At 38.4% G+C, this 26,507-nt stretch overlaps 1 protein-coding gene across 1 annotated transcript in view; it reads left to right on the top strand.

Moving 5' to 3' along the window:
- The window catches only part of ARID1B (AT-rich interaction domain 1B), a 335,100-nt gene that overhangs the window by 283,667 nt on the left and 24,926 nt on the right, over nucleotides 1-26,507 (top strand). The window contains 4 exon segments of the mRNA XM_054394179.1: nucleotides 10,527-10,678; nucleotides 18,076-18,185; nucleotides 18,922-19,080; nucleotides 24,935-25,144. Of these exon segments, the coding sequence (XP_054250154.1) occupies nucleotides 10,527-10,678; nucleotides 18,076-18,185; nucleotides 18,922-19,080; nucleotides 24,935-25,144 (631 nt within the window).

Here is a 26,507-nt window from a genome sequence, read left to right as displayed (position 1 = left end):
TCTAAACTTCCTAGCAGGTAGACAGCCTCATTACGGTGAGGTCAGCAGAATATAGGTAAGTTCTCTTTCTGTCCTAAAACTGATCTATAAAAGCTTCACTGATACTAGAGCATTTCTGTTGTACAGAGAACCCTTGACAATGTAAATGAGTTTGAGCATTCTGTGTGTCTTCTCTTTAGCCTCTGTGTGCGTACGCGTGCAGACACGCTTGCGCACTTACGGGCAGACTAACCTTCCGTCAGCATTTCTCTCCAGCTATCTATGTATAATTCATATCCCATGTCACTGGTGCCAGCAAAGCACTTTTTCCGTATTATTTTCTCCAACAGCAGGGTAATGCAGCACTGCTGATAGACTAGAAGGTACTGGTGAGGAAATATAGTAATGGACATGGTGCATTAAAATGTCAAAAGGAAAAAAAATGAGGCAGAAATGGGGAATCTTTTTTTTCTAAAGAATAGTAATATAAATAAAAACCAGAAATCTTTTAGGTGTTTCAGATCCTAGAGTGTATTTTCCAATCTGCTCTTTTAATCTTGAACCATGGGTTTAAAATTCTGATTGTGATTTTAAAAGCTGTGGTTATGTAGCAGGAAGACATGAAGTGCTACAGTAAAACCTACTATCTTTAATCCCTGGAGAAGAGTATATATTTTCCATTGTTTTCCCCTTAAACTTGAAGGTGCTGTTCTTCTCTGCTGGGAAGTGGAGTGAAGTTCAGGAAGGTTAAGTACTCATTCAAGTTTCTTTGCTTATTCAAACCAGGCTACTTCTAGATGAAAGGCTGCCAGCTGTGAAATCCCCAAAGGTAAACTAGGCTGCGATAGGACTGGTAGCCATAATTGGAGCTAGTGCCCGGGTATGTTATCTGTTGCCTTTGAAATAAGCCCCTGCCAGAAAGGCTCCTTCTGCCGGGTCTTTTATTTAGCATTCAGTCACAGGGAAGCAGTTACTACCTTTCAAATTCGGGCCATTCACAGTTCTCCAGTCTGAAGGTGTTTGGTCAATTCCCCCCTACCCTGCTCCTCCCAAAACTCCCAGATTTCAGATTTCCTTTAAGGATTCTGATTGCTCACCCAATAATGAGACCCACTTTGCTTTCTATTAGTGCTGTTTGAATATCTAGGCAGTACATTTCAGTCCATAAAACTACATTTGGCCTCCAAAATAAAAAATAATTATATTTAAAAAAAAAAGAAGAAGAAGAAGAAGAGTCCATGTGTAGTTTGAGCCGGATGGTATTTCTTCCTGGCCTAAATGACTGTATAGTCTTTTGGAGTACTCCAAATAGCTGCTGTGCTTGATCCACCTGGGGCTGGTGGTATTTCAATAATGGGTGCAATACCTTCTCTCTACACCAAGTTTCTGTGTGATCTGAAGGCTAAAAATCCAAATTTTAATTCTTACTGCAACTGTAATTTCTAAGGGAGCTATTAATCCACATTGACATATTTTCCTTCTAAAGGACCTATGCTTCTTCACTCTTGATAAGAAATAATAATTTATATCAAGCTGATTTTTTTCTTTTTTTTTAAAGGATTCTTCCTTTCCCTGTGTTTTGCTTTTCAAAGCAGAACCACAAATGTCTTTTATTTTTCCTACAGTGTATTATGAAGGATAAAGTACAGTTTGGCTTATATGTATTTATTATAGTAAAGAGAGAGCTGGAAATCACACTTCTGTGATTTTTTTTTTTAAATCATGCATTTTTTACATCATCTTAAAATTGCTGATGAAGTCATGTAAGGATTGGAAGAAACTTTACATGCTGAGCTAACCAAAGCCATTTCTTATGAGAGACTAAGAGAAATAAATTTTTATCTGGAATTTTATTTTACTAAAAGGTAAATCGATCATTTTGGAGCCCTGGATGTCACCATGCTGCAGAGCTCATTCAGTCAACCAGTTATTTGGGGAGGCATTTTTTTCTTCTTTGGATGTTCATCAATCAAGTAGACTACTGTATACTGTTCATGCCATTAGAGATTAACCACAGACCTCAAAAGTCCTACTTCTTCCCTCCTTTGGAGAGTCACCATTCTTAAATTGTGAAAGCAAGAACATGTTGGGAAGGAAGGGTGATTTTTAGAGTTATGACTGAGAATTTTAATTCATCTTAAAGACACTTCTAATTGGATTATTATTGCATCAGGAATATTTTTTGCTTGATTTGGTTATTTAGGAGGGCTGTTGTCCTCTATAGAAGTACTAATTATTTTTAACAAAGTTGCAGTGTAGGACTTTGTGTAGTTTATTGACATTCTGCCTCAAAGTCAGGTGTTATGTAGAAGTTCTCAAGAGAAAGGTGATCTTTAGAGCATTAAAGAAGGCAATAATTCAATAATTGTTACTGCCTAGGAGTAAAGAATAAGGAAAGACTTTAGATTGAGCGCTCTTTCTTGGGTGGTTTCAGATGACAAAACTGGATTTTCACACTATTACCCAGAAAATCTACCAGTTTAAATCACAGCACTAGGCGGGGTTGGGGAGAAAGACAAGAAGAAAACACACACACACAAAACAGCAACTACCAAAAGAAAGAAACCCAACCCACAAACAAAAACACCCACCAAAAAAAAATATTAAAAACTGGTTGAATAGCTGTCTGTTTAATGGGGCTGATGAAGAAAGCTAATTCTGTGACTGTCCTGTGTGATTTGGTGCATACAAAAAAGTACAAGACTATGATTGAACAGCCCAAGATTTTTGTGAAAATTGGAGAGACGTAGAAAATGGTAGGAGGGTTTTAAGTTTTAGAGTAGTGAATACTTTAGGTTGTTTTAAATGGTGATGGTTGAAAGAAAATTAAACAATTATTCTTTATAGCCATGCCACTTGGGAAATATGAGTGGGAAGATGCCTTCACTATATTGGTAGGAGTTCAGAAGGGAGCATCAGTTTTAAATGGACATATAAGTAACCTTGTAAGAATCATATACAGTAGCATCCAGCACTAAGATTTTTTTTAATGCTGACCATCCGTCTAACTCATTAAATACCTGTTGCAGTTGTCACAGTAGGTTTCAGGCATGTTCTGAGCCAAACATGAAGAGCCAGCTGACACCATGCTGGCATATGTACCACGTTGTTCTTGTGAAACTGTCTGGGTTGCCAAAATGCTGAGACTGATGATAATAGTAATAATATTGATAAACGTGTAACAGCTCCAGGCTATTGGGCAAAGATAGGTAATTGAAATCGTGTCTGTTGGGAAATCCCTTTGGAGAACTTCCTCACCATGCTGTTGCACATGCACGGTTGCATTCAGCCCACTGTCAGCCAGATGACATTTTACTGTGAAAAGACACACTGAAGAGCTGGCACAAAATGATCAGGATTTTATTAGATTTTCAGCTGGTTGCCAGCACAGTGAGATCTGTGGGGCCACAGGGATGCTCAGAAACAGTGCAAGGATGTGCCTGAACATGGTAGGAATGTGGTGAGAGGCAGCAGGAGGTCCGTACCCCCGTGTGGAAGACGCAGGAGCTCAGGGGTCAAACCATTCCCAAGTCAGTGCCCACCAGAGGAAATTAAATTAGTAGAGCACACAGTGTGTCCTTAGCTTCCTGTAGCTTTTTAGCACCATAGTTTGGTGACCTCTTGGCTGTTCATGTGCTGGGAACAGACTCTTACCCGCTTTCAAGTAATCATTCTGGGAGAGAGTTCATAGGCCCTTCCGACTTTTTAATACAGCTATTTATAAACATGCACTAAAATAGGAGGTGCACAGGGAGACAGTCATACAAGTCAATCCCATTTTGATACCGAATCCCATTCCGCTAAATCACTATTCTTGGCTTTCTGGTTCACATTGACTGCATCATGCTATACAGGGCAAATTCCCTTTTTTGCTGCAAACCCAGTTCATGTATGGTCCTGCTTGGCCAGACAGATTACAGCAGCCCTCTTTTACCCATTACACACTCCACTTGAGCTCAGAAATGTATCTCCTCAAGGCTGGGATATTATGTCCAAAGGGGACAGTGTGCAAGCAGATGTTGTTTAAATCCACATTGTCAGGAAGGTAGGCAGGGGTCAGTAGGATGGGATTGCAAGCCATTTGGCTTGGCCCACTTTTCAGTAGTCTCGTGTTTTCTGTCACACAGCATTACATTGTATTTACCCAGTACAGGTTGCACTGAATACAGAAGGCTTAATTTGTTCTTATATAATAAATCCAAATACAGAGGTCTTGCTGCATTTGTAAGAATGTCACAGAATAAAGACATTTCAGGGAATCCCTGAGAATTTGAAACAAGAATTTGGTGAGCAAATGCTGTGATCACTGTGAAATTCAGATGAAAAACAAATGTTAACATAGAAGGACCTTTATTAAAAAAAAATCCACAAAATTAAATTGCTGCATCTTAAAACCAAACAAACAAAAATATAAACAAAGCTCCTACAGTACTTCAGTTTTTCAGTCACACACCCTTATATCATTAGGATCAAATGAAATTAAGGATTTGTTTTTCTGCAGGCTTGTGCTATGTTTTCCTCACTGAATTCAACTACTTTATTATTTGGCCATAATTTGGACCATTATTATTCTTGGATCTCTTCCTCAGTTTTTGTTATGTGTAAAATAGGATAGGAAGATTTATTCTAATCTCGGAATGCATTCAGCAAAACCAATGTAGTGTAGCTGAGTTAACAGCACCAATACTCATGACTTACACACACCTCTTATGTTACTGTTCCAGTGCTTGATGTGGTGTGACACTCCTGTGTTTTATTGGGCTTTAAATGACTACCAAATAGGTAGCCCATCAAGCAGATGTTTTTGCTTGGAAAATGGTTAGTGTGATGATAATAGAAAGTAAGCAAACAGTTTTTGTGATTGCTTTTCTGAGGGGCTGAGCATTGAATCAGCCTCGGAACAACTAATTTTTTAATTTCTTCTCTTTCCATGATTGTTTCTTAGTGAAAGCTAAATAATGGTGATGATGCTAAATGCACAAATATTTGCATAATCAGAAGAAAAATAATATATTTAGAGAGGCTATTTCTGTTATTCTTCCCAAAAGTATCTTACAAAATAATCTTTAGATCAGCCAGACAAAGAAAACAGGCAGCATGCTCAGCCAGACTGCAGTGGATTACAAGGTGATGTGCACTATCACACAATTATGATCCTAGGAAGTTATTCCCCATTTTAGCATTGCCATTTAGGGCTAGTCATTGGGAAGAGCAGTTTGGTGTCGATAGGCTGTCTGCAGAAATACCCATGCATGCCCATGCTCCAGTGCAAATCTGGATGCTTTTTCATCTATGTTTCCTCATGATTTCTTAGTGTCAGTGCATTTCAGGTTTCCCCTTTTCACATACACGCACACACAAGCATGTCACATCATCAGCTTTTGTGGCTGCCTTTTAAAAACTTCGTTATCGTGAGCGGCAAGCTTCACTACTGAACAGGGGAGGAAATGTAAATCCAGGTTTCTACACTTATAGTAGCACCTAATGAGCAGAATACTTAGCTTTCAGATATAGTGACATTACGTTTATTTGTTTTACTTACCTGTGAAATGTCTTTAATGCTGTTTTATAGGTGCTCAAGCCAGTATTTGGATTTGGTGTGTTTTGGCCTTTGCTAACAGTGCTGACACACCAATGAACTTCCAGTCAGAGCAGTGTTGGGCTTTATTTTCCCTTACTCTCTCTCCCTTCTCCAGTTCTGCTGTATCCCCTGGGGATTCCCTCATATCCTTCTCCAAGAAAGCCCATAATGTAGCAAGAAAGAAAATCCATAACAAAAGAGCATATGTATCTGCATGCACATGTTTATGTGTAAATTCTCTGTGGAGAAAGCATTCACAGGTCTCACTCCTGAATTACTCTCATTATAATAACCCATTCGGTGTCAAAATATGACAGATTATAAGTGCTTAAGGCTAGTCCCAGCTCAAGACAGATTTAAATAAAGTACTTCTGGTTATTGTGCAGGTCAGTGTGTTTAAATAACAACCCCTCAAATCATACTTTGACATTTAAAAGAGAGAGGAAATATTGTCATGCTGCAGACCTGGCGCAGATAAGCACAGGGCAATTTGGTCAGTACACTGTGATTTGTGACTGCAGCCTAACACAGTCATTTTCACAGTTTGTAATCAAGTAGCCACCTTAGCAGTGTGTCAGCATTAAAAAAAAAATGTTCCTTTTAAAATGTTTACACAAATTACTCCCCTGAGGTGCTGCACTGCATTCGCTGCAAAACTGATGTAGGTTAAAGATCTGGAGCAGAAATGGCAAACTTCCAGAAGCTTGTGGGCTTTTTTTTTAACTCCCAGCCAATTGCTCAGGTGGCTAAGTCACAGTAACAGGGTGATTTTTCAGGTCCAGTGCCTAGGGCAGGATAACTGGGAGAAATCCTGATGTTACATGGGTGCTGGGGGAAGTCCCAGGAAGCACAGTGCAGAGGTGCCTAAATAATAATTGGTGCAAGCTTGCAGATTCTAGGATGTGTGAGATGTGACTCAGTGGCATCTCCTCCCTACCTAAGCTGTTTGCCTGTCCAGGCTCTGGTCCTTGCAGCACTGCCTCTTCGGCATCATCCCACTGTGCCATGCTGCTGGACTGGGGCCCACCCAGCTGCTGGCCAGAGCGGTGGCCTTGGAGCATGGTCCTGCCTTATGGCAGAGTGCACAAGCAGAGGAGCTTTAGGAAGGCACATCTCTGGTAGCACCCTGCTTTTGAGGCTCACCTGTGAATCCCTTCCTTCAAGCAGACCTGGCTGAAGGCTCCATGTTCGTGCTGAAGGGACCTTGTGTGTGTGTATCATGGGATTAGCAGCTCTCTGTATATTACTCTCTGTTCCTTCTCCTGCATCTGTTTGATCTCCCTTCTGAAGGGAGATCATCACCCTCCTGGACCTAAAAAGCTCCAGCATTTAGGAAAGACACTTCCAGCCCTTGTTGTTCATTCTTCATTTCCATCTACTCTCACCTCCATTTCCATCTTTTCTGCCCCAAACTCTTCTAACCTGCAGTTCTTCTAGACTGTCCTACCTCTGAACCCTTCTGCTGTTCCTTACATATTTCCATGTTCAGCCTGCCCTTGTGCTCCTATGTAATGCAGGATTTCTCTGACCAGTATGTTTTTCTAACATGTTGTCTGTGTGCAAAAGTTTCAATTATTGAGGTTTCCTTCATTCCCTGGAAGAGCAGCTACATCTCCCCATTAAGACTTTTTTTTCATTATTCTCAGTAATATTGTTTCTTTTCTTAATTTCTTCCTATTTTTCATAATTACTACATGTGTCATCCCTTAGAAACCCAGCCATTGCTGTTTATGTGGTAAACACTGTAAAACCATATCCTCAACTGAGTTTAGTTGTGCTATAGAATTCATAGCCAGTCAGTTAATTTTTGCCATTAGATGTCACTATGTGTACAGCAGACTGTTTATAAAAGACTTGGTTGTTATTTAGCGTGCCAGAAAAATGGAGGAGGGAATTGGGAGATGTAGGAGAGAGTCTGGTAGGATGCTATGACATAACTACTTAAGTAGTATGTTGAATATGCCTTTACTAAAGAAAGCACAGAAGGAAACGTAAGATTTTTGACTTAAGTCCAGAACCAACAGATGATGCTGTGACCTTAAGCATATATAAATATGTTTAGCAGCTGCTGTGTAACATATTTATAAGTGTTTAGTGACCTGGAGGTTAATCAAAATGAGTTTGGTGATCTCAGCTCGGTTCTTAATGGACTCCACTTCGTCTTACAGCACTGATGCAGCACAATTTGTCACAGTTGGCAGTCTTTACTCAAAGGAGGCCCACTGTGGAGTGAGAATTAAAGGCTGAAGTAATACCTGATAATTTCTCCCTAAAGAAACTTTCCATTCCAAACCATTATAGAACAGAATATGTGGAGTAGCTCTGTACTGCACACTGCACCCAGTCTCAGGATAAAATAACATTTACTCTTTAAAAGATGTCACCTTTCAGTGTTACTGAATGAGCTCAAGCATGCTACAGTCAGTGCTTTGGTAGGGGACTGGGGAAGGTTCTGCCAGGGAGGGTACTGAGTGTTTTCTCTTGCTTGGCTCTTTCCAGAGATGGAGAGCTGTGTCTGTTCCAAGTGCAGCATTACATGGGAGGATGAAAGGGAAAGCTACTGTCTTGCCAGATGAAATTTTGAAATTAGATTCTGCCATTCAGGTCTTTCAGGGTATAGAAGCAATTTTTTTAGGCTTCAGTTGTTTTCTTGCTGTCCTTGCCAAAGCTACTATATTCTTTTTATTTAATTTCTATTCTCCATCTAAACTGGAATTAGTTTCCTGCTTTTTGATGTAAGTTGTTGTACATCAGTATGCTTTCATGAGCTACAATTGAGATCGATGTCTGTAGTGGGTAACATGAAATAGGTTGTACTTCAATTTGAGACAATGAACAGCTCCATAGCTTAGAAGATAAACATGCTATAAAAAGTAATAGTATTGAAATATTAGTAAATAAGGACCAATTTCAGCTTACCTGCAAGGTGCATACCTCTTGTGTATGTTTAAAGCAAAAGAAGGACATTGGTGAGATTGATACCTGTAGAGACTTCAGTCTTTTCCAGAATCCCAGGCTTACTCCATAAAAGAACCTTTCAAGATCAATTACTTCTTTTTTAAAGTGTAAAAATGCACTTGCACACTTTCTTTATCTTGACTAGTAAGCCAGTAATGGAAAGGCTCTTGCTTATCCAGCATAGAAAGAACTTCTGTTAACTGCATTTGTGGAAAGATAGCCATTTTTAGCTAAGAAGAGGGGGGGTATGTGTTTAAGATTCAGTATTTACATAAGAAAAGCTTGATTGTGTGACCAAAATCTTTAAAAGCTGTTGCCAAATCACCCTGCTCTTCTCTCTTCCCTTTGTAATTTTCCCTTGGAGCATTACACCACTGTGCATTTTAAATCTTTTCCCTCTGCTACTAGTTGCAAGCTTCATCAGGGAAATGACATTGTATGGCAGTTGTCTCCATATCAAAAGAAAGTCTTTGCCTCTTTGCAAAAGTGAAGAAAAGTTTGTCTTCAGAAAGCAAAGGACAAAACTGAACTGGAAAAAGATGCTTTATTTAGATAACACGTTCTCTTTTGCTTTGAAGAAATTCACAATGCGTCAAGAAAAATTAGACCAAATAGTGCTTTAATGGTCTTCCTTCTGTACCTCCTAAAAAAGATAAATCCATTTCTACCAATTACATTAAGAACCTGCCATGGATTTGGAGAAGGCAAGAAGCCAATAAAGTTATTGAGGGTTGTTGGTTCGGGGTTTGTCTGTTTTGTTTGAATGATATAATATATATCATAATGAAAAGTAGAATTTATACCGAAACTCCATCATGCTACCAATACATGCAGCTTTTCCTGCCTGTAGGATAAAATTAAATGCCTTAGGTTTTATGACGTAAAAAAAACCCTGACAGGCACCAAAGCTATGTACAAGAGATGTCCGTTCTTGTCTCTTTTATTTGGAAAAACTTCCAGGGGATGTATTGAAGAAACAGGTCAGAGTTTCGTATTTTTCTGTGTAGGCTCTGAATGGAAGTAAGTATATTTTTACATGTGTTCTTAATTATATGTATCTATTGTTGTGTAAGTCTGTATCCATATCATAATATGTGCAGTCTTCAACTATACCAAGAAAAGGTAGATAATTGTATTATGCATTAGAAGAACAAAAGTTTATTAAGTTGGATCATGCATTACATTGGGTCATTCTGTTTACTTGGATTGGATTATTTTTCTTCCTTGTGCCTCAGTTTATGCACAGAGTTTGACAAGTACAATATGTACTTAGATGCATTTTATAACTTAAGAGTATATCAAGGTTTAGCTTTCAAAAATCTATGATCTGAAGATCTTCACATCTGAAGATGTAGAGGATTAAGTGAGAGCTCCATTCAGGGCAATTTTTAAAATAAACTTCTCTTAGGAAAAGCATTATACAGGCACAGGATTAATTTTCAGAGCAAAAATAATTCTGCTGAGGTTTCTTGTTTCAACAAAGTGCAGCATGTATGTGGTCTTTTAAAAGATTGGACATGGGTGACATGTACAAAAGATGAACATTGTATTCAATGTGGTAACATCAGATACAGAAATCTGAAACAGATTCCATGGTACCCATTTTTCTTCTGGTTATCTCACTGTTTTTGAAGCTGTAGTGGGCAAGGATTTCTATTACACAGTCAAAATTTAAATTCACTGGAATCTTTTTATGCCAATGCTAGGTTCTGATTTTGACTTATGATCACGTTGTTGTCTAGTTGTAGAATAATGAGTTGTATTTTTCTGCTGATTGGTTGTGATGTATAAGGACATAGTATATGTCTCTTGAAATATGTCTTCTGTCCGGTTCTGCCTCAGATACGCAGTAACTGATTCAAAACTAATGCGAAGGGTTAAATGAACTAATCATGTGCTTTCTCCTTCACTATTCTCAAACAGGAGATGTACTCTTGTGACAAACCACAGCACCTTCAGGAGCGAGGTACATAATGAGACATCGTGTGTGTGCTTTTTCTTCTTGTAGGCAAGGCAATTTTCCTGCCATGAATCAGAGTGGTATTATGGGATCCAGCTCCCCCTACACTCAGCCGATGAACAACAGCTCCGGCTTGATGAACCCTCAGGCTCCTCCTTACAGCATGGCACCTAACATGGTGAACAGTTCAACAGGTAATGGTGGGTAACCTTTCAGCAGTGGTTTTCCTCCATAAATCTATTTAACAATACCAACCCTTGGCTGATGGCAGAGGGGCAGCCTTCTTCATTTGATTGATCCCTGTTGGGTGGCTTGGAGTGATTTGATGCTAGGCTGAGATTCACATTTTTTTATACAGTAGCTCATACATTTTTCATGAAGTCCTTTTGCACAGCATGTAGATGAGTACAATGTTTTGAACAGTTCCAGCAACACCTCGGACTCAGTTTGACGTAGGTGTTGACTAGCAAGTATATGTATATTTGTGTGTATGTGTCTGCAAGAGAGGGAAGGAGAAAAATCTCATCTTTTAAGAGTCTGCTGTTACTTTTCAGTGTCTTACTTCCTAAGATTGCAATTTCAGATATATAATGTGGTACTTATTTAAAAAAGAGATGTACACCTGCTCTGCTGTGAGTTGAACACTTAACAGAATTACTCTGTTCTGAAAACACAGGCCAAATTTACTGCTTCCCAAATTCATATATAGGGTTTCTTCATTTACTGATTTAAATATCAATATATGAAATGTAATCATAGCTTCCTTTTACAAAAAAAAAAGAAAAGAAAAAAGCATATTCAGTGGAGCTGCTGGATTTATTCTTCATGTCATGACTTGTGAATTCAGAATTATTTGCAGCTTTGTGTGTGACAGAAAGCAGAGGTGAATGTAGTTCTGTGCAAACATTTTATAGTCCATATTCACCGTGAACTCCTAACAATTGTCCTCCATCAAGATAATACTTCAGTAAAGATCAGTTGTTTGATTGGGGTGGGTTTGGATGGAGTTCCAATGACCCTGAAGTGGATCCTTCCAAATACTTATTCCAGTCATGGACTTTCTGTGCATGCTTTATTGATTACATTAACCCTTTTTGGAAGGTTGGGGCGGGCTTTTTTTCTGAAAGCTGGACAAATTGTGCTATGATGATTTGATGTTGTTTCTTAGTTGGTTTTGTTTCTACTTTTATTTATTTCTTTAAAGAGGCCTGCCACTTAAACTGTATCTTATCATGAGCCTATGTTTTGGTATGTTCCTTTTTGCCCTGCTTAGCTTATTTCATTCCTTCATCCTTTTCCTCCTCCCTGTCTTTCTACCCTATCAATTTTATATGTCCCTGCTTCCTGGGCAGAAAATGGCCCCTGTGAGATTCTAGTGTCTGGTATATCTGGTATTTGGCTTTTTCCCTCTACATAGGAGGTCCTGAGACAATTAATAGTGTGTTTATTTTTCAAGAATATTATTTTACTGCTTTGGCTAGCAGAAGAAACAGAAAGGAAGCTGTTAATCAGTAAGATTTTTTTTTTTAAATAAGAAAAGCAAAAAAAGAAGAGCTTTTACAATGCTGTCTTGGAAGCCATTGGTTAGTCCAAACATTACACTTCATCGTCTGGATGTAGAGGGAAAAGCTATTGAAAAGACCATTAGATAATAGCTTTCTTTTCCCCCACCAGAGCTGTCCCAGGTAATATTATGTTTTGTTTGTGTAGTTATGTGTTTTGTCTGGCTTCCTGAAATAAAATTACTTCTGAGCATTGAAACTGGGCTATAAATTCTATTTTGCTATTAGCAGAAGTAATTTTTCCCCCCTTTTCCTTTGCCCCCCAGAGCTGCAAAAATAACCAACAGCAAACAGATGGCAGAGTGCCCTGCCTAAGAAGATTTATGTATTCCTAAGGAATAACCAGTTTAAAGGAAGATTCACAGAGGTTTTTTGTTCAGATAATTCAGCCATTCGTTATTTCATACAGTGGAAATCTGTTCAATGCGAGGCCATTTATCCTAGCAGTCTTTTGTATGGGGTAGTCATACTCTTTTTATTGTGTTATGCATTCTGAAATATTGGATTTTTAATAATTTAAACATTTATCAGGGTTTTTTCTGCCAGTGCATTTGTGAGGTTTTCTTTTGTTCCAGTTTTATTAATTCAAAGATTACCCAATGGAAAGTGAGTATGAGATGAACTAGAGGAGTTCAGTGCACCTCTTTTCCTCAGTGTGAGCAGGCATGCATCTAGATTGCTTTATGCAGCTGGCCTCCAAGAACACAGACAGCGTTGGTGTGGGGCAGGGGGGTGGGGGGACACGGGCTCAAAAATTGAAAATCAGGCATGAATATACAACTAGGGGTACATGCAATGGAAATTCTGCTTTTCCTCCTATTCTGGAGGGCTGAGCTTAAGACAAAGTGTAAATACAATACATAAAATTATAATGCCTTGAGCTGGGGGAGCACTTCAGGGTCAGCTCTAGCCCTGCTTTTGATGAGATGGAGAACTTGCAAGTGATACCTTCTTACAGATTTGAAAATGGGATTTTCTGCAGCACAAAGACCAGTTCATCTATCTGGCTCTTGAGGCTTTTTTCCTGCTAGTTTGCAGTCACACATCTGTTGAATAAACCAGGCTTCAGTCGATGTGTAGGGCCAAAACCAAATGCAACTGAGTGGCTGCTGATGGAGCGTAGTGTGCATTAGTTAACTTGCTCACATGCACTGAGTGTGAACAACTGTGTTTTCCATTAGAAGCCAATGAAAAACTAGGATAAGCAATAGGGAAAAGTCAGTTTCTGGTTTGTCTGAGGTTTAGAGAGTGAAGTTGTGTTGCCTACTTTAAGGGAGGAAGGTAAGTTTTGGTTATATTTATTTTAAGCAAATGCACTTTTAGGTTTTTACTCTAAAATACAGAAGATTGCTGATGCTGATGGAACTGTTTTCATATGGTTTTGGAGCTTCACTAAGCTAAGTATAACACTGGTTTTGCCACTTGTTTTTAGTAGTATTTATAACTCCTTATTAACAGTTTTTTTCTATATTTTTCTTAATTAACGTCACAATTGAAAGGAAAATCATGTTGCAGTTATGCATCCTGGTACTTCAGCAGTCACTGTGGATCAAAGAACAGATCACCAGCTTCTGCTGATGTAGAGTAGTTTAGGAACACAGAAATTATAAGATCAAAGAAGACAGATCCTTCTGATAAAGTATCCTATCCATAAAAATAACAAAAGCTTCAGGAAAAAGTGCCAGAATCCCTTCACAATTATGGAACAAACTGCCATTCAGAAAAATTGGATAAACTCCACAGTCCTTTTTATTACATGAGTTCACGTTTCCCGTGTGTATATTTTAGATTTATTTCCTTAAAAATATATATCAATAAAAGGAAATGTAAAAACCCCAACATAAATAAAATAATAATTTTAGTGAAAATTATGTTTTTGAAAAAAAGTAATATGGAGTTTGGATCACAAAGATTTCCATTTTGTGGTTACACAGAAACTGACACTCATAATCTCTGCTGCTTCTGGAGGTGAACAAACAACAAAGAGGCATTAAACTCCTTACTGCCACAAGGTTCCTTTCCTAATTTCACTACCTCTGTCCTACTGAAACCTTCCATCTTCTGGGTATTATTATTATTCCCAACAAATTTTTATCATTGTAATGCTTCTCTTCTAGAACTCCATGTTTTATGTAATTTTCACTAAAGAAATTAAAAGGGTGCTCTTAAAAATAACATTAAGAATAGATATAGCACTTATTTTTCATATTATTATCTATATTTGACTTTTTATTTGGGTGAAGCTCTGATAAAGAAAGCAATCACTTTTGTGAATGTGAAGCATTCTTAAACACTCTTAATTGGTTTTCTCAGTTCTGCAGCTCGGTTACGTTTTTCTGAAGGCCTCTATTTCACTGTTTGTTTTTGCTCTAGTGCATATCTTTGTATGAGCCTTTATATAGTGCACACCTAAATAAACTTTTTGCAGGATGTCAGCAGTTGTTAACAGTTGTTATATCCCATCAGCTATACTCCAAACAAGTAATGACTCTGAATCAAGTCTAATCCTGGCACAGAGATGCCCATGTCCCAAACTGCATGCGCTTGTCATCCCTCAGATGAGACTTGGTAGGCAGAAAGGAGGTGCAACGCTGAGATCCTTGTTGACCCATTCATCCCTTTCAAATAAGGTACCTGAGCACCCTGGGCTGTGTCTTTCCCCAGAGATGGAATATCATTTGTGGCAGGAAGTTAAGCAATGCTGTTGTCCCTCTTCTGTTTTTCCTGTGGGCATAAAAACAGTGGGGATCCTCATGCCAACTCCGTATGAGTCACAGATTTGCTGCTTTCTTTTCCCTTTTTCATTTTTTTTCCAGAATAAGAGTAGGAGGAGTAGAAGGGAGGAAGCAGAGTCTTAACAAAGTGTGTAATATTCTGTTTTGTAGAGTGTGATTTGTTATTGCACTAGCAATAAAGAGAAAAACGATGTTTGTGTATTGCTGCTCCTACAGTATTTCATCATCTTCTGGGACTGATATAGCAGACTTTGGCAAAAAATAATATTTTGCTGCGTTTTTGCTCTTGTCAATATCTGCCTTTAAGTACATTAAATTCAGCGTGGAATAGTTAATTTAGGACCTTGACCCATACTTTTCAAACTCATTCTAGCTCTTAAATTCTTATAAGAAGACAGAGGCTAGTACTTGAAACCTATTCACAGTACACTACAACACTTTGGAGTCAAGATTTCCCTGTCATCCTCCTCTCTAGAATGTTTTATCCTTTGGTCTGCACACAGAATTGTTAGTACCTGTGTCGAAAGAGACCGTGTCTTATTTTAGCAGTTTCGTGACAATAACAGTATCTCACTGCTCAGGAAGGGTCACAAAAATGTTCTTGCTGTGCCGCTTGGCTAAAAAAAATAAGTGAAGGAATGTCTTCTTGCAAATCACTGGAGAGTACATTTGCAAGAAGTTATGAAACAGCGTTTCAACAGTGGATAGAAAAGTAGCTGTGGAAACATCTTAGGTAAAAGCTATATGGAAACTACACAACCCTGCAGTTTGGTAATAAAACTCTTACAGTTTAGAACAAAAATTCTTATGATTCTTATCGCTTAGAACAAAAAGTGAAACAGAATTTGGGAAATTTATTTTTTTCATAATTGTTTCCAACTCCTGATAGTTATGTTTGCACATACCAACAGGAAATATTCAAAAGCCAGAAAAAAATGGTATTTTTACATTTCTATACATGATTAGTGCGTTCAGTATATGTGTGGTAATTTGCAGACTAGACTTACTTGCCCTTTACATGTGGTGCTAACTTTAACCTCTCTGGAAAACAGATTTTATAAATGAATTCTGATGGAAACAGGACTACCAGGAGTGGGCACAATTATTATATTCTTTGTAATAGAAATGCAATGTGCCAACTGGGAGAGCAGTGAGGCATCAGTAGAGGATTTGGCCATGCAGAATTCTGGTGAAGAATTGTGGTTGTTAACTTTGCGTTGTCTGACTTCTCTAAAATTGCTTTAGGGTGGAAGGGTCGTCTTTGGTTGCTTTGAAACTAAAACCAAGACTTCTTTTTTAGCACTTCCACAGCATGAAATGTGTTAACTGTTAAAATGGATTTTCTGTAGCAGTTCGGCATCCCAGTTTGAAATCAGACTATGGCATACATTTGACCATTTTATACACATGTAATTTTTTTAAATCTCTATAAGAAAAACAACTTTTTTTTTTTTTAAACTGTGAAATTCAAAACTAAAATGTGTTAGCTTGCCATTTCTTCATAATGGTCACAAGCTGCCCAAACTCAGAGTATAAGGGCAAAATGTGTACAAATCAAGTACTTAGTAGATGCTGGCTTCCTAGTATCATATTGCTTGGCTGTTTTGTTGAGGTTTCACAGACATACATAAAAATAACAGCATTTTTAGCTGATCCCAATAGATTTTCTCTGCAGCTGCATCACTTGAAAAAGGCTTTTTGTTCCAATTTTTCAAGTCTTAAGTATTGCAAGTTTTTTTTTTTTTAATCTCAATGACGATTTATGTGTTGTGATGATTTTAAGGGCTTGATTGGGCTACAAATGTTCTTTGAAAAAAACAAGAAAATGTGCCCATTAAAAACACCATCAGTTGAAAGCTGAATATTGAGCATACAGTTGTAAACTCACATGGCACACGGCTGGGTAGGTTTTTTTGGCAGACCCCTAGTCTCAACCTGCAGTGATGCTAAAGATATTAGCAAATTAGCACTGCAAAGCTTGCCAGCATATTCACCAGAGTCCTGCTCGTGCTCTCACTGCTGTAATTAAAACTAATTATTTTCTAAAACATATTAATACATGAATATGTGCAATAATCATTTTGTAGTGGGCAATCTGTGAAGTATTTTTAAAGCTCTCTTTCCCCTCCTATCTTTGGCTTGCTATGCCGTGTGCTTGCTGCCTAGTGCAAGACAGCATTGTCATTTTGCAGAGGCACGCTAGTCTAGTAATGATCTGATTTTTATTTTTATATTTTTAACAGTGATGCTTTGTCAGTTCCTATAATTTGTAAATTTGCAAGAGTTTTATTTTTGCCTTTTTATTGCCTTGTAAGTTATTCTGTCCTTTGTTTTTCTTATCTAAGATCCTTGTTTGAAAGAACGGCATGAGAGGCAGAAAAAAGGGAGAGGAAGGGAAAATAATCCAGTCTTTCAGGAATGCTATGCACGTGGGTTTCTGCAGGGAAAGAATCATCTCGCATCTTGCTGTTGTTCTCTGGTTATTTGCATTGATTTGGTGTCATGGCACCTCCTAGCATCTGCTCTGCCCAGTGTTCTCTGTCTATCTGAATGTTTCTCCTTGCAGATTTCTAGAAATCCAGAAACACAGCAGCTCAGCAGCAGTAACACTATACTTAGCACTTGCATCTTCAAATAAAAAAACCAAACTCCACACGACCCTGAGAAGCAGCCATGTGCCATTATCAGAGAAAGACATTTGTGCATTCATTACGGTCCCACCTCATTTTAGCAGGAGAGGAAGAAGTTGAATGCATGTTCTCCAGCAGAGCTCAGTTTACAGCTTGTAATTCTGTAGTTAAGGCTCACAGTGGCTGAGCCATTCATACCAAGATCAGTAGGGGCAGGAATTATCTGCTGGACACCAACCTTAATACAGATGTAAATGGGAAATTCAGCCTTTTTCTGGCATTCAAAATTGAAAGCAAAATGCTTATCATTTTCGTTTACATTTGTCTGCTGCTAAAGGGAAGGTGCAGTAGTTATTAAAATAGACTTGCTCTGTTAAAATGCAGTGGTCAAACATGGAAAGAGTTGAAGACCACCAACAGCATGAAGAATTAATTTTACTCTGTAAAGTGGTAGTTGTTGTTGCATGGTGCTTATATTCTCCCCTCGTTCATTCTCTTTTATTTCCTCACTTCAACTGGAGAGGTTTCCAGGTTTCCGGATGCTAGAATAACAGGACAGAGGTGGAATAACCCCTGCTTCACATGGCACACCATCTTGCAGCAGGAAGCGTGCTTTTTCCTACAAAGCCAAACATAGTCATGCTTAACTGTTTCTCCTGTTTCCGATTAGCACCTATGGGTCTTGCAGATATGATGACACCCGGTGATTCCAAACTACCCCTTCCTCTCAAAGCAGATGGCAAAGAAGAAGGACCCCCCCAGGCTGAGAGCAAGTCAAAGGTATTTATCACCTCCGCACGTGGTGTTGGTTCAGCCCGCAAAAGTCTGCTGTATTGTCTTCCATCTTCTGGTTTTGGCCTACCCACTACTGTTCATTCCTGCATGCCTTTCCATTCATGTGCAATTTCTTTGTTTCTTTTATTTTTTTTCTTTTTTCCTTCATTGTGTGGATCTGAAAGTTACTAGTTCTTACGGCATTTTAACTTGCGGGGGCAAAGCAACCCAAGCCAAAAGTTGCGTGGGATTCGGCTGTGCCAGGTGGGTGGGAAAGAAGGGTCTTGCCTGGTTTCAATACTTGCAGCCATTTTTCTCTGCCTTCAGTTATAGCTTCCTGTTTTGGCCGCCTCAGCAGCAGCACCATACTTTAATATTTTGCTTTCCTGCCTTATTTGATAAAATAAGGTGACCAGCTTGTTTTTTTTCCTTTCTTTCATAAGGGGAAACCCATGCTTAGCATTCCATGTGAGCTTGAAATAAGCATGGTGGCTTAATGACTTTAGCCAAGCATCCAGCAAACTTTCCAAATTATGCTAATTAACAATGTTGTTTTAATACCTCATATATATATATAAAAATATTTATATATGTGTGTGTTTTCTGTATGTGTCTCTCTGTTTATATATATTTTATATATAAAAATTGGTCAGTCTGTTAAACTGGATGTATTTTTTTTTGTTTTTAATAAAGTTTGCCCTGCCTTTGTCATATTTTTTTGTTTTATTTTCCTTTACCACAGGATAGCTACAGCTCTCAGGGTATTTCTCAGCCCCCAACCCCAGGCAACCTGCCAGTCCCTTCCCCAATGTCCCCAAGCTCTGCTAGCATCTCCTCATTTCATGGAGATGAAAGTGATAGCATTAGCAGCCCAGGCTGGCCAAAGACTCCATCAAGCCCTGTAAGTGGCTCTGGTTTTTTTGGGTTTTGTTTACTTTTTCGTAATTAATTATATTTTAATGCTTGCTTGTTTGTTTTGTAAATTCCTTTTCTTCATTATTTATCCACTAAACAGTTTTCTTTCTTTATAACACTGTGTTCAAATTCTGCTCTTGGACACATGACTGTAAGTTCCTCTGCCTGGCTTCAGTGGGACCCGAGCATGCTTATCCAAGGGCAAAATTTGTCCCAACAGTACTTTGAAATAAGAAAGAGTAAAATTGCGTGCATTGTGCAAGTGTGCTGTCTGGTAATACAGCAGTTGTTGTGAAGAAAACATCCTTCCTGTAATGCATCAGCTTCCAAGCATGCCAACTGTGTTGTTAAGGACAATTCCATTTCTGTTCCTGGGCCCAAACTCCTTCACACAACTGACTTCACTCTGGTTGCTGCTAGGATTATTTAGGAAAAAAAACAAAACAAAACAAAATGAGGAATCATCTCCCCTGTTCAAACTAAGATCCATCAATGTTTGAACTCCAGACTCAGCACCATGGAAAAGCTGCCATATATATTTATGAAACATTTTTAATTTTGAATTGTGAATTTGGAAATGCAATCATCAAGTTACCGAGGTGCGGTGTAAAACAAAATTCTTTCTAATTTGCTTCATTCCATTATTTTGAAATAACCCAGATTGTGGTTAGGAAAAAAACCTGATGCGGTTTTAGAAAACTGTGTTTTAGATTAATGATATTTTGTCCTTCTCATACGGGTTGTAAAGAAAAACCTGAAAGATATGTGTGGAGCTAAAAATTAATTTCATTATATATATCTTGGTATATAAACACATAAAATCTGTATATATATCTAGAAAGTGAATGCAGACATAAGATGATAACAGCCTATGGGGAGCAAATGTCCACTTGGTCATTTTTGTTTTGTTGTGTTTTTTTTTTTTTTAATTAGAAATATATATATATTGTTCTTCTTTTCTTTCTTTTTACCAAAAGTAATAATGATCATAACTTCTCTGTAGAAAAATGCATATAAAGGGGTTTATTTTTCCAATGTTAATGTGTATTTAAATTGACAATAACTCTCAAATAACAATTTTCACAAAGTGGTACGCTGAAAGAGTATCAGGGCAAACAGCAGAAGGCCAGTTGGAGAGGGAAATGTCTACCCATCCAATAAAAAGACATCCAGTGATTCTGCTGAGCAAAGGGGCAGCATGGCATGAAATGCACCACCTTAATGTTTTGGTGTTTATTTGACAGTGACTTTGAGTCTCAGAAGGCAGCTGGTGTTACTTGTTCCCACAAAGTCTCATCTTTTTCTTAACAGCATTTCTGAAGGCATGATACCAAAACCTTCTTAGTTTTCTTTGCAGTTATATTTTGGGTATCGCTTATTTGGGTAGTTTCCAGAGGAAAGCAAGAGACTTACTGCACAGGCTGTCTAACTCATTGAGTTCTTCCTCTACAAAGCTACCAAATGATAATGCATTCCTGAGCTCATTGCATAAGGCATGTAACAAATCCCAGGGTCATGATGAGTTTTAGCATGTAAATATGCCAGAGTATAGTACTGGCAAAAATAAACTAAGAAAGTTTGTTCTTTAAATTCCTTCTGAATACCCTTCTCTCCAAATGCTGCGGCATCTTTAGCTTCAGTTATCTTGGTACGCAGATATGGATAAATACGGTGCTTTGCAACAGCAGAAAAATAAGTGGTGTATATGAGCTGATCCTTTTCTGCCTCTGAAGGCCAGTGTACTGGATAACTTCACTGACTTCAACAGGAGCCTAGCATAGACTGGTACAATTGATTGCAGGCATTTTGTTACACTTGAAAACAGCTTGAATTTGTTCATTAAATCCGAAAGCTGCTTCATGCGCTACAACTTCTCTGTTCCAGCAGAGGATCAAAGCAAGGGTGAATGGTCTGTGATTTACATCACAGTATCCCTGTGACCCTAATAAGTGGATCCTGTCTCTTAGCAGTTTTATATAAAAGTGAGGCATGGAGAAAGAATTGTTGAAGTTCATGTTTTGAGGGCTCTTTATGTACATGGGTAAAAGGACACTTCTGCTATGCTAATTTCATACATAGTGTGCATCCCTGATAGCGGTGAAGCAGCTTTAAAATTCTTTGAAAGATAAATTTCAAGTCTGAATGTAGAATGTGCAGGATTGCTGCAATGTGCATAAAACATAGGTTATGAAAAGCCCATAAAATGCTGTTCACTGTCCATAGGTACCCCTGAACATGACAGTGAATACACCTGAACAGTACTACATCTGCATGATGATAGCTATGAGGGGTTTGCAGACTGCTTCAGGAGGAAATCTTGACAGTGGATTGTGTCCTGAGACAGCCTCTGCCAGAGATGGGACTTTGGCAGTTTTTGCTGCCTGTGTACGCACAGTCTGTTCTGTAGTAAAATAGGTCTAAGTAATAAGTGCATTATTGGCAAATTCTTTATTGAAGTGGGGGAAGTTCCTTCTATAAATACAGATGCTTAAAGATATGTACAGAAACAACTACCCACTGCCTTAGTGTGAAAAGAACTCCTACAGAAATTTGCGATTGCTGGAGGATTCTGCAGACTCAACATAGAAGGGCCTGTACATAATACAGTTTTAAAAGGTGGTAGATGTATTGAAAATAAAGTCTGAGGTTCAATATAGTTAATATGAGAATTGGCTTTGCTATGCACATATTTAGTGAGTTTTTTTAAGCACCCATTTAATCGTGGCAAATTGTGTCACATAAAAAAATGCTGGGGACTGAAGGCAGAGTTAGGATACAGCTAAATCAGTGAAGGTGTATACCACAGGCTTGCACTAGCATTCTTCTATCAGCAAACTTAGCAGAAGAAAAGCTCATGATCTGTATTCTTCCAGCGTTGCCTGGCATGTGCTCATTTTAGTTAACAACCTACTAATGGGACCATTTTGTAATAAACCCTTATTTTCTGAGGGTTAACATTTACCTATAGGCAAATTTAGGCTTCCAGCTGAACCTGCCCATGTGGAATTGAAGTTTATTTCTGTGTAGACTAGCTTGCACACATCTGTCATTTTTATATGTTTACATTTGTAAAAATACGAAGAGAAAAAATCTTTACTCTTGAGGAATAGCATTCTTCCCTCCAGTGCATTCTTCTAAAGTTAACATTTCATTTTAGAAGAAAATTGCACCCATTTTACAAAGCATGACAACCTGAAAGCTCACACAGTAAGAAACACTTCTTACCTTCTGTAAGCCGTGAAAAGTTTTCAGATTATACTGTCATTTTAGAGCCTGCTGCCACACTGCTGAAAAGCTGCATCATTTGAGATGTATAGTAGGAAAACCTAGCATGGAAAATTCTTAACTGTTTCCATTCTGCTCTGAATCTGATTTGAAAAAAGAATCTTATGTAAAAATGAAAATGTGAAACTGGTAAATCTGAACATTCTTAATCGTGGACTACCACAAAAGTGAAACAGAAGTTATTTTGTTATCTCCTGTGTTAGAATATAAGCACATACAAAGTTTGCTGAGTGTAAGATGACATTTTCCACCTTCATTTTTATGATTTCTGTAGCATTATAAGTGACATTAAAATTTGTGCTGATGAACAGCAGAGTAACTTTGTTCTTACTGCAGTTGGGAGAGAGGGGTAGCTCCAGTTCATTCAGCTCTTCAAGCCTATGTGATCATTTATCTGTTCTCACTATAAAATCAAATTAGTAGCAATGTATCTTGCCACTTCCCTCTTTCCACCCAGTCCCCAAAATATCTTTGAGAAAGTATATTTGTTGAGAAGAGTTAAGCTGATTTTCTTGAACACTCAGATACATAGCAAGTGATGCTTGGAGTAAACTGATTGCCGCTATAGAATCAGTTAGTGCATTCAGGGCATAATCTGCAGGGCCCATCTCAAAATACTTTCCTGCCAGCCACTTAGTATTAAAACAAGCTGAGCCTTGCTCTGGCTTTAGTAGGAGTTGTAACACAACAGAATCTGGCTCAAGTACATTCAGGAGTGCACATCATTTCTAAGAAAGGCAATCGTAGCTGTCTATATGAACAAATTCTGCGGAGAAGTTACAGTATCAGGAAGCAAGGCTGAAATTTTTACAGGAGCCTATTTAATTAAAATTAATATCCATTCAGTAGAAAGAACAGCAATGGTTCATGGAACTACTGGGTCATCCCCTTTGGCTTCATGTCTTTTTTCCTCCTGGCTCTTCTCCAGTGTTGCCAAGTTTCAGCTAATGGCTGGAGGGAGATCCAGAGCCTGTCATATTTTCCAGGCTAACATGCAAGATGAATGATGGCCATGCTTTTAAAATCATTGGCACTTGGATACTATCCTACTCTATCTTTCCTGGTGTTGAGTGCCAGTCCTCACCAGTGCTAATTGGGGACATGGACAAAATGGCTAGTTTAGCAGCATCTGTGAGGTACAGCTAGAGTCTTCATTAGAGCTGTTCAACTAGAAATAATTGCCCATTCCTTCAGAAGAGTGCTGTTCCTGTTCAAAGTAAGGAAAAGGCAAAGGAGGGGAAGAGTGATTGACTAGATGAGTTTAAAGAAGTCAGCAAGGAAGTTTAGGATTTTACTATACGGACATAAAGGATATGTTTCTCTTCATATATGTCTCCTTTCCCAAAGTTTTATATCAATCATTTTCTCTTGCATTTAATTCTGAACAACTCCCATCTTCCACTGCTGAACAAATCACTTCACCTTCTGCAGCAGGAAGGTCTTCCGGCAGTAGCAGCAGCCGCCCCTCTCTGCTTTAGATCAGAGGCAGCTTGGCAACAGTGTACAACATCCACACATGGCACACAGCCCAGCTCACAGGGTTATATTGCAAAGAAAAGATGTGGTGAGAAGTTACAGCTTGTGTCTCAGCCTCAGTACTTTCTGCCATCTCCACACAGAGAAGTTGAGAGCATCAAGATAACATGAGCTTTCGATAGCTGTAAAGCCCAAATAGCAGCAAGAAAACAGCTTCACTCTTGCATTTCTGCCACATGAGAAAGACTTGCTCTTTTCTCTTTTGCTTTTTTCCTGTGGTGGTTCAGCTCTGGTTGCTGACAACCCTGTGTTTCCCCAGGTCATAATATACATTCTTTTGTAAGGTAGGACACTTGTCCCATTTCAAGGAAGGAGAGTAGGAGTTCCTCATAGGCATTGATCTCTCAGGAATCTAATTGGCAGTTCACAAGAGTATTGCCACCAGTGTCTTTGTACTGTAGGCACTCTTGCTGATCTTGCTTTTTAGCCAGCAGTGGTGTGAAGAGTTAGTAAAACATAACCATTTGTGACTCTCTGAAGAGTACTACTCAGTGTACTAGTTTACCATGGCTCACAATTAGGCTACTTTTGTGCAGGTCCAGTTCTGGAGGAAGACCTTCAGTTTTTCTAGTCCCTTTTTAGGGGGCAAAGATGAGAGGGTCAATTTGGCATGATTTTAAGATTATGTAAACTTGTGTGGAACAAATCTGGTTTTAATTTCATCCAAATTAACACTTGCAAAGCACTGAAACAAGTGGATGAGAACCACTGTGTGAGAGATACCTCTTCTTAAAATGACACGAGGCAACATCAGAAACTTGCCTTCTGGGATCCAAAGTTCAGATCAGTGAAAGAAATATCAAAATGGGGAGTTTGGGCCCTTTATTTTAAAAAGCTGAGTTTTCCATATACAGACAGAATGTATTGTTTGTGCCTGAACTAGTAGCCTTCATTCCTGACTGTTGTGTGATAGCTTTAGTTTGTTTGACATCTTCTCTTTTTCAATGTTGTGAGTTTCTTACTTTCTTTTCCCTCCCCCCACCCTTTCCCCAACTCTTTTTTTTCTTCTTGAAATTTAGAAATCGAGTTCCTCTACCACAACTGGAGAGAAGATCACTAAAGTCTATGAGCTAGGAAATGAACCGGAGCGCAAGATGTGGGTAGATCGGTACCTCACCTTCATGGAGGAGAGGGGCACGCCTGTGGCCAGTCTGCCAGCTGTGGGCAAGAAGCCCCTGGACCTGTTCAGGCTTTATGTCTGTGTCAAAGAGATTGGAGGTTTAGCACAGGTGAGAAATGCTTGAAAGTGGACCCTTTGAAAAATCAACATGTGTATTTTTTCTAGATTATTTCCTGCTGATTACACCATTACTTTTTCAACCCTGACAACATTGTTGAAGAAAATAGTGTGTTGTGCTTTAATTTTTGTCTGGAGTTCATTTTGGGCTGCATAACTGTCCTAAAACTCTAGAGTTTGAATCAAAAGTGGCTGCTGCTATAGACAGATTAAATTGTTACTGTTCAGGAGAATCCAGTAATGCCACTAAGAAAAGAGGAAAAGGCTATTGGATCAAAGTTATGAATAAGAAACAGATTATAAAGCTGAAAGGAAAAGGAGATTTTGAAATCCATCATTCCCAGATAGGGATACTGCTCTATAACAAATCCATTAATGTCTCCAGAGGAGTGGCAGATGTATTATTGAAACACAGTCCTTCATCCCAAACCTTTCATCTCTTGAGTGTCCTTGTGTGGTACATGTGTTTCTTAGACACAGACTGTGCTTTCCCTGTGTTCGGAAAAGCTTAGAAGATATTTTTGGTTACCTTACAAACATAGTGATTACAAGGAAAAGGTGAGTTACTTAATTGAGATGAAGGAAAATGCAAGCAGGAAGAGCTAAGAATAAAAAAGTCACAGATGGGAGAAGGTTTGGATTGTGTTCTCACCACTTAACTGGAAGTTTTGCAAAGGGATGTTTAGAAATTATTTGTGACTTCTCTAAGAAACTAAACATTTCATTGTCTAGCATCATCCAAAAGGAAGGCAGAAGAAAATGACCAGTATTTGCAGCCTTAGATCTGATATTCTAAGTCCTTGCCTAATGCTTTTACAAAGCATCCCTGGCATTTGAGGTACTCACTCTGACTAGGTAATAGAAGCTACTGTGAAGTGCTGAGACCCATCATTGCTGTGGATTTAAGAGCCTTTGTGTATGTGTGTGTGTGTGTGTGTGTTTTCAGTGCTTTGCAAGATGAGGTTTTAAACATAGCAATGTATGCATAGCATGTAAGCAAATACGTATATTAAATATTTCATATAAAATAGGTAACATTTAATATTTAAATGTATATGATTTTACACTACTTACAAAGTCTGAAGTAAAATATATGGCAAACAAATTAGATCCTCAGAAAGAGAGCACATTTTAATAACCTGTGTAGTTAGTTCAAGAAAGAAATACACAACATCAAAAGTATCATTCTCAATGCTGTTTTCAATAGTGTACCTCACAACACAGAATTTGAATCACATTACTAAATTAGATCACTGGCCCTTTAAGTCCAGAGATTTTAACTATTCCTGTTATCAAAGGCAGGCAGACAAACCTAATATAGTTCACCTTGCCAGTTGTTAAATGCTGTCTATGGG

The sequence above is a fragment of the Indicator indicator genome, chromosome 2 (assembly GCF_027791375.1).
Source record: "Indicator indicator isolate 239-I01 chromosome 2, UM_Iind_1.1, whole genome shotgun sequence".
Taxonomy (NCBI): domain Eukaryota; kingdom Metazoa; phylum Chordata; class Aves; order Piciformes; family Indicatoridae; genus Indicator; species Indicator indicator.
The sequence above is the reverse complement of the archived record's forward strand: the minus strand, read 5'-3'. Positions and strand labels throughout refer to the sequence as shown.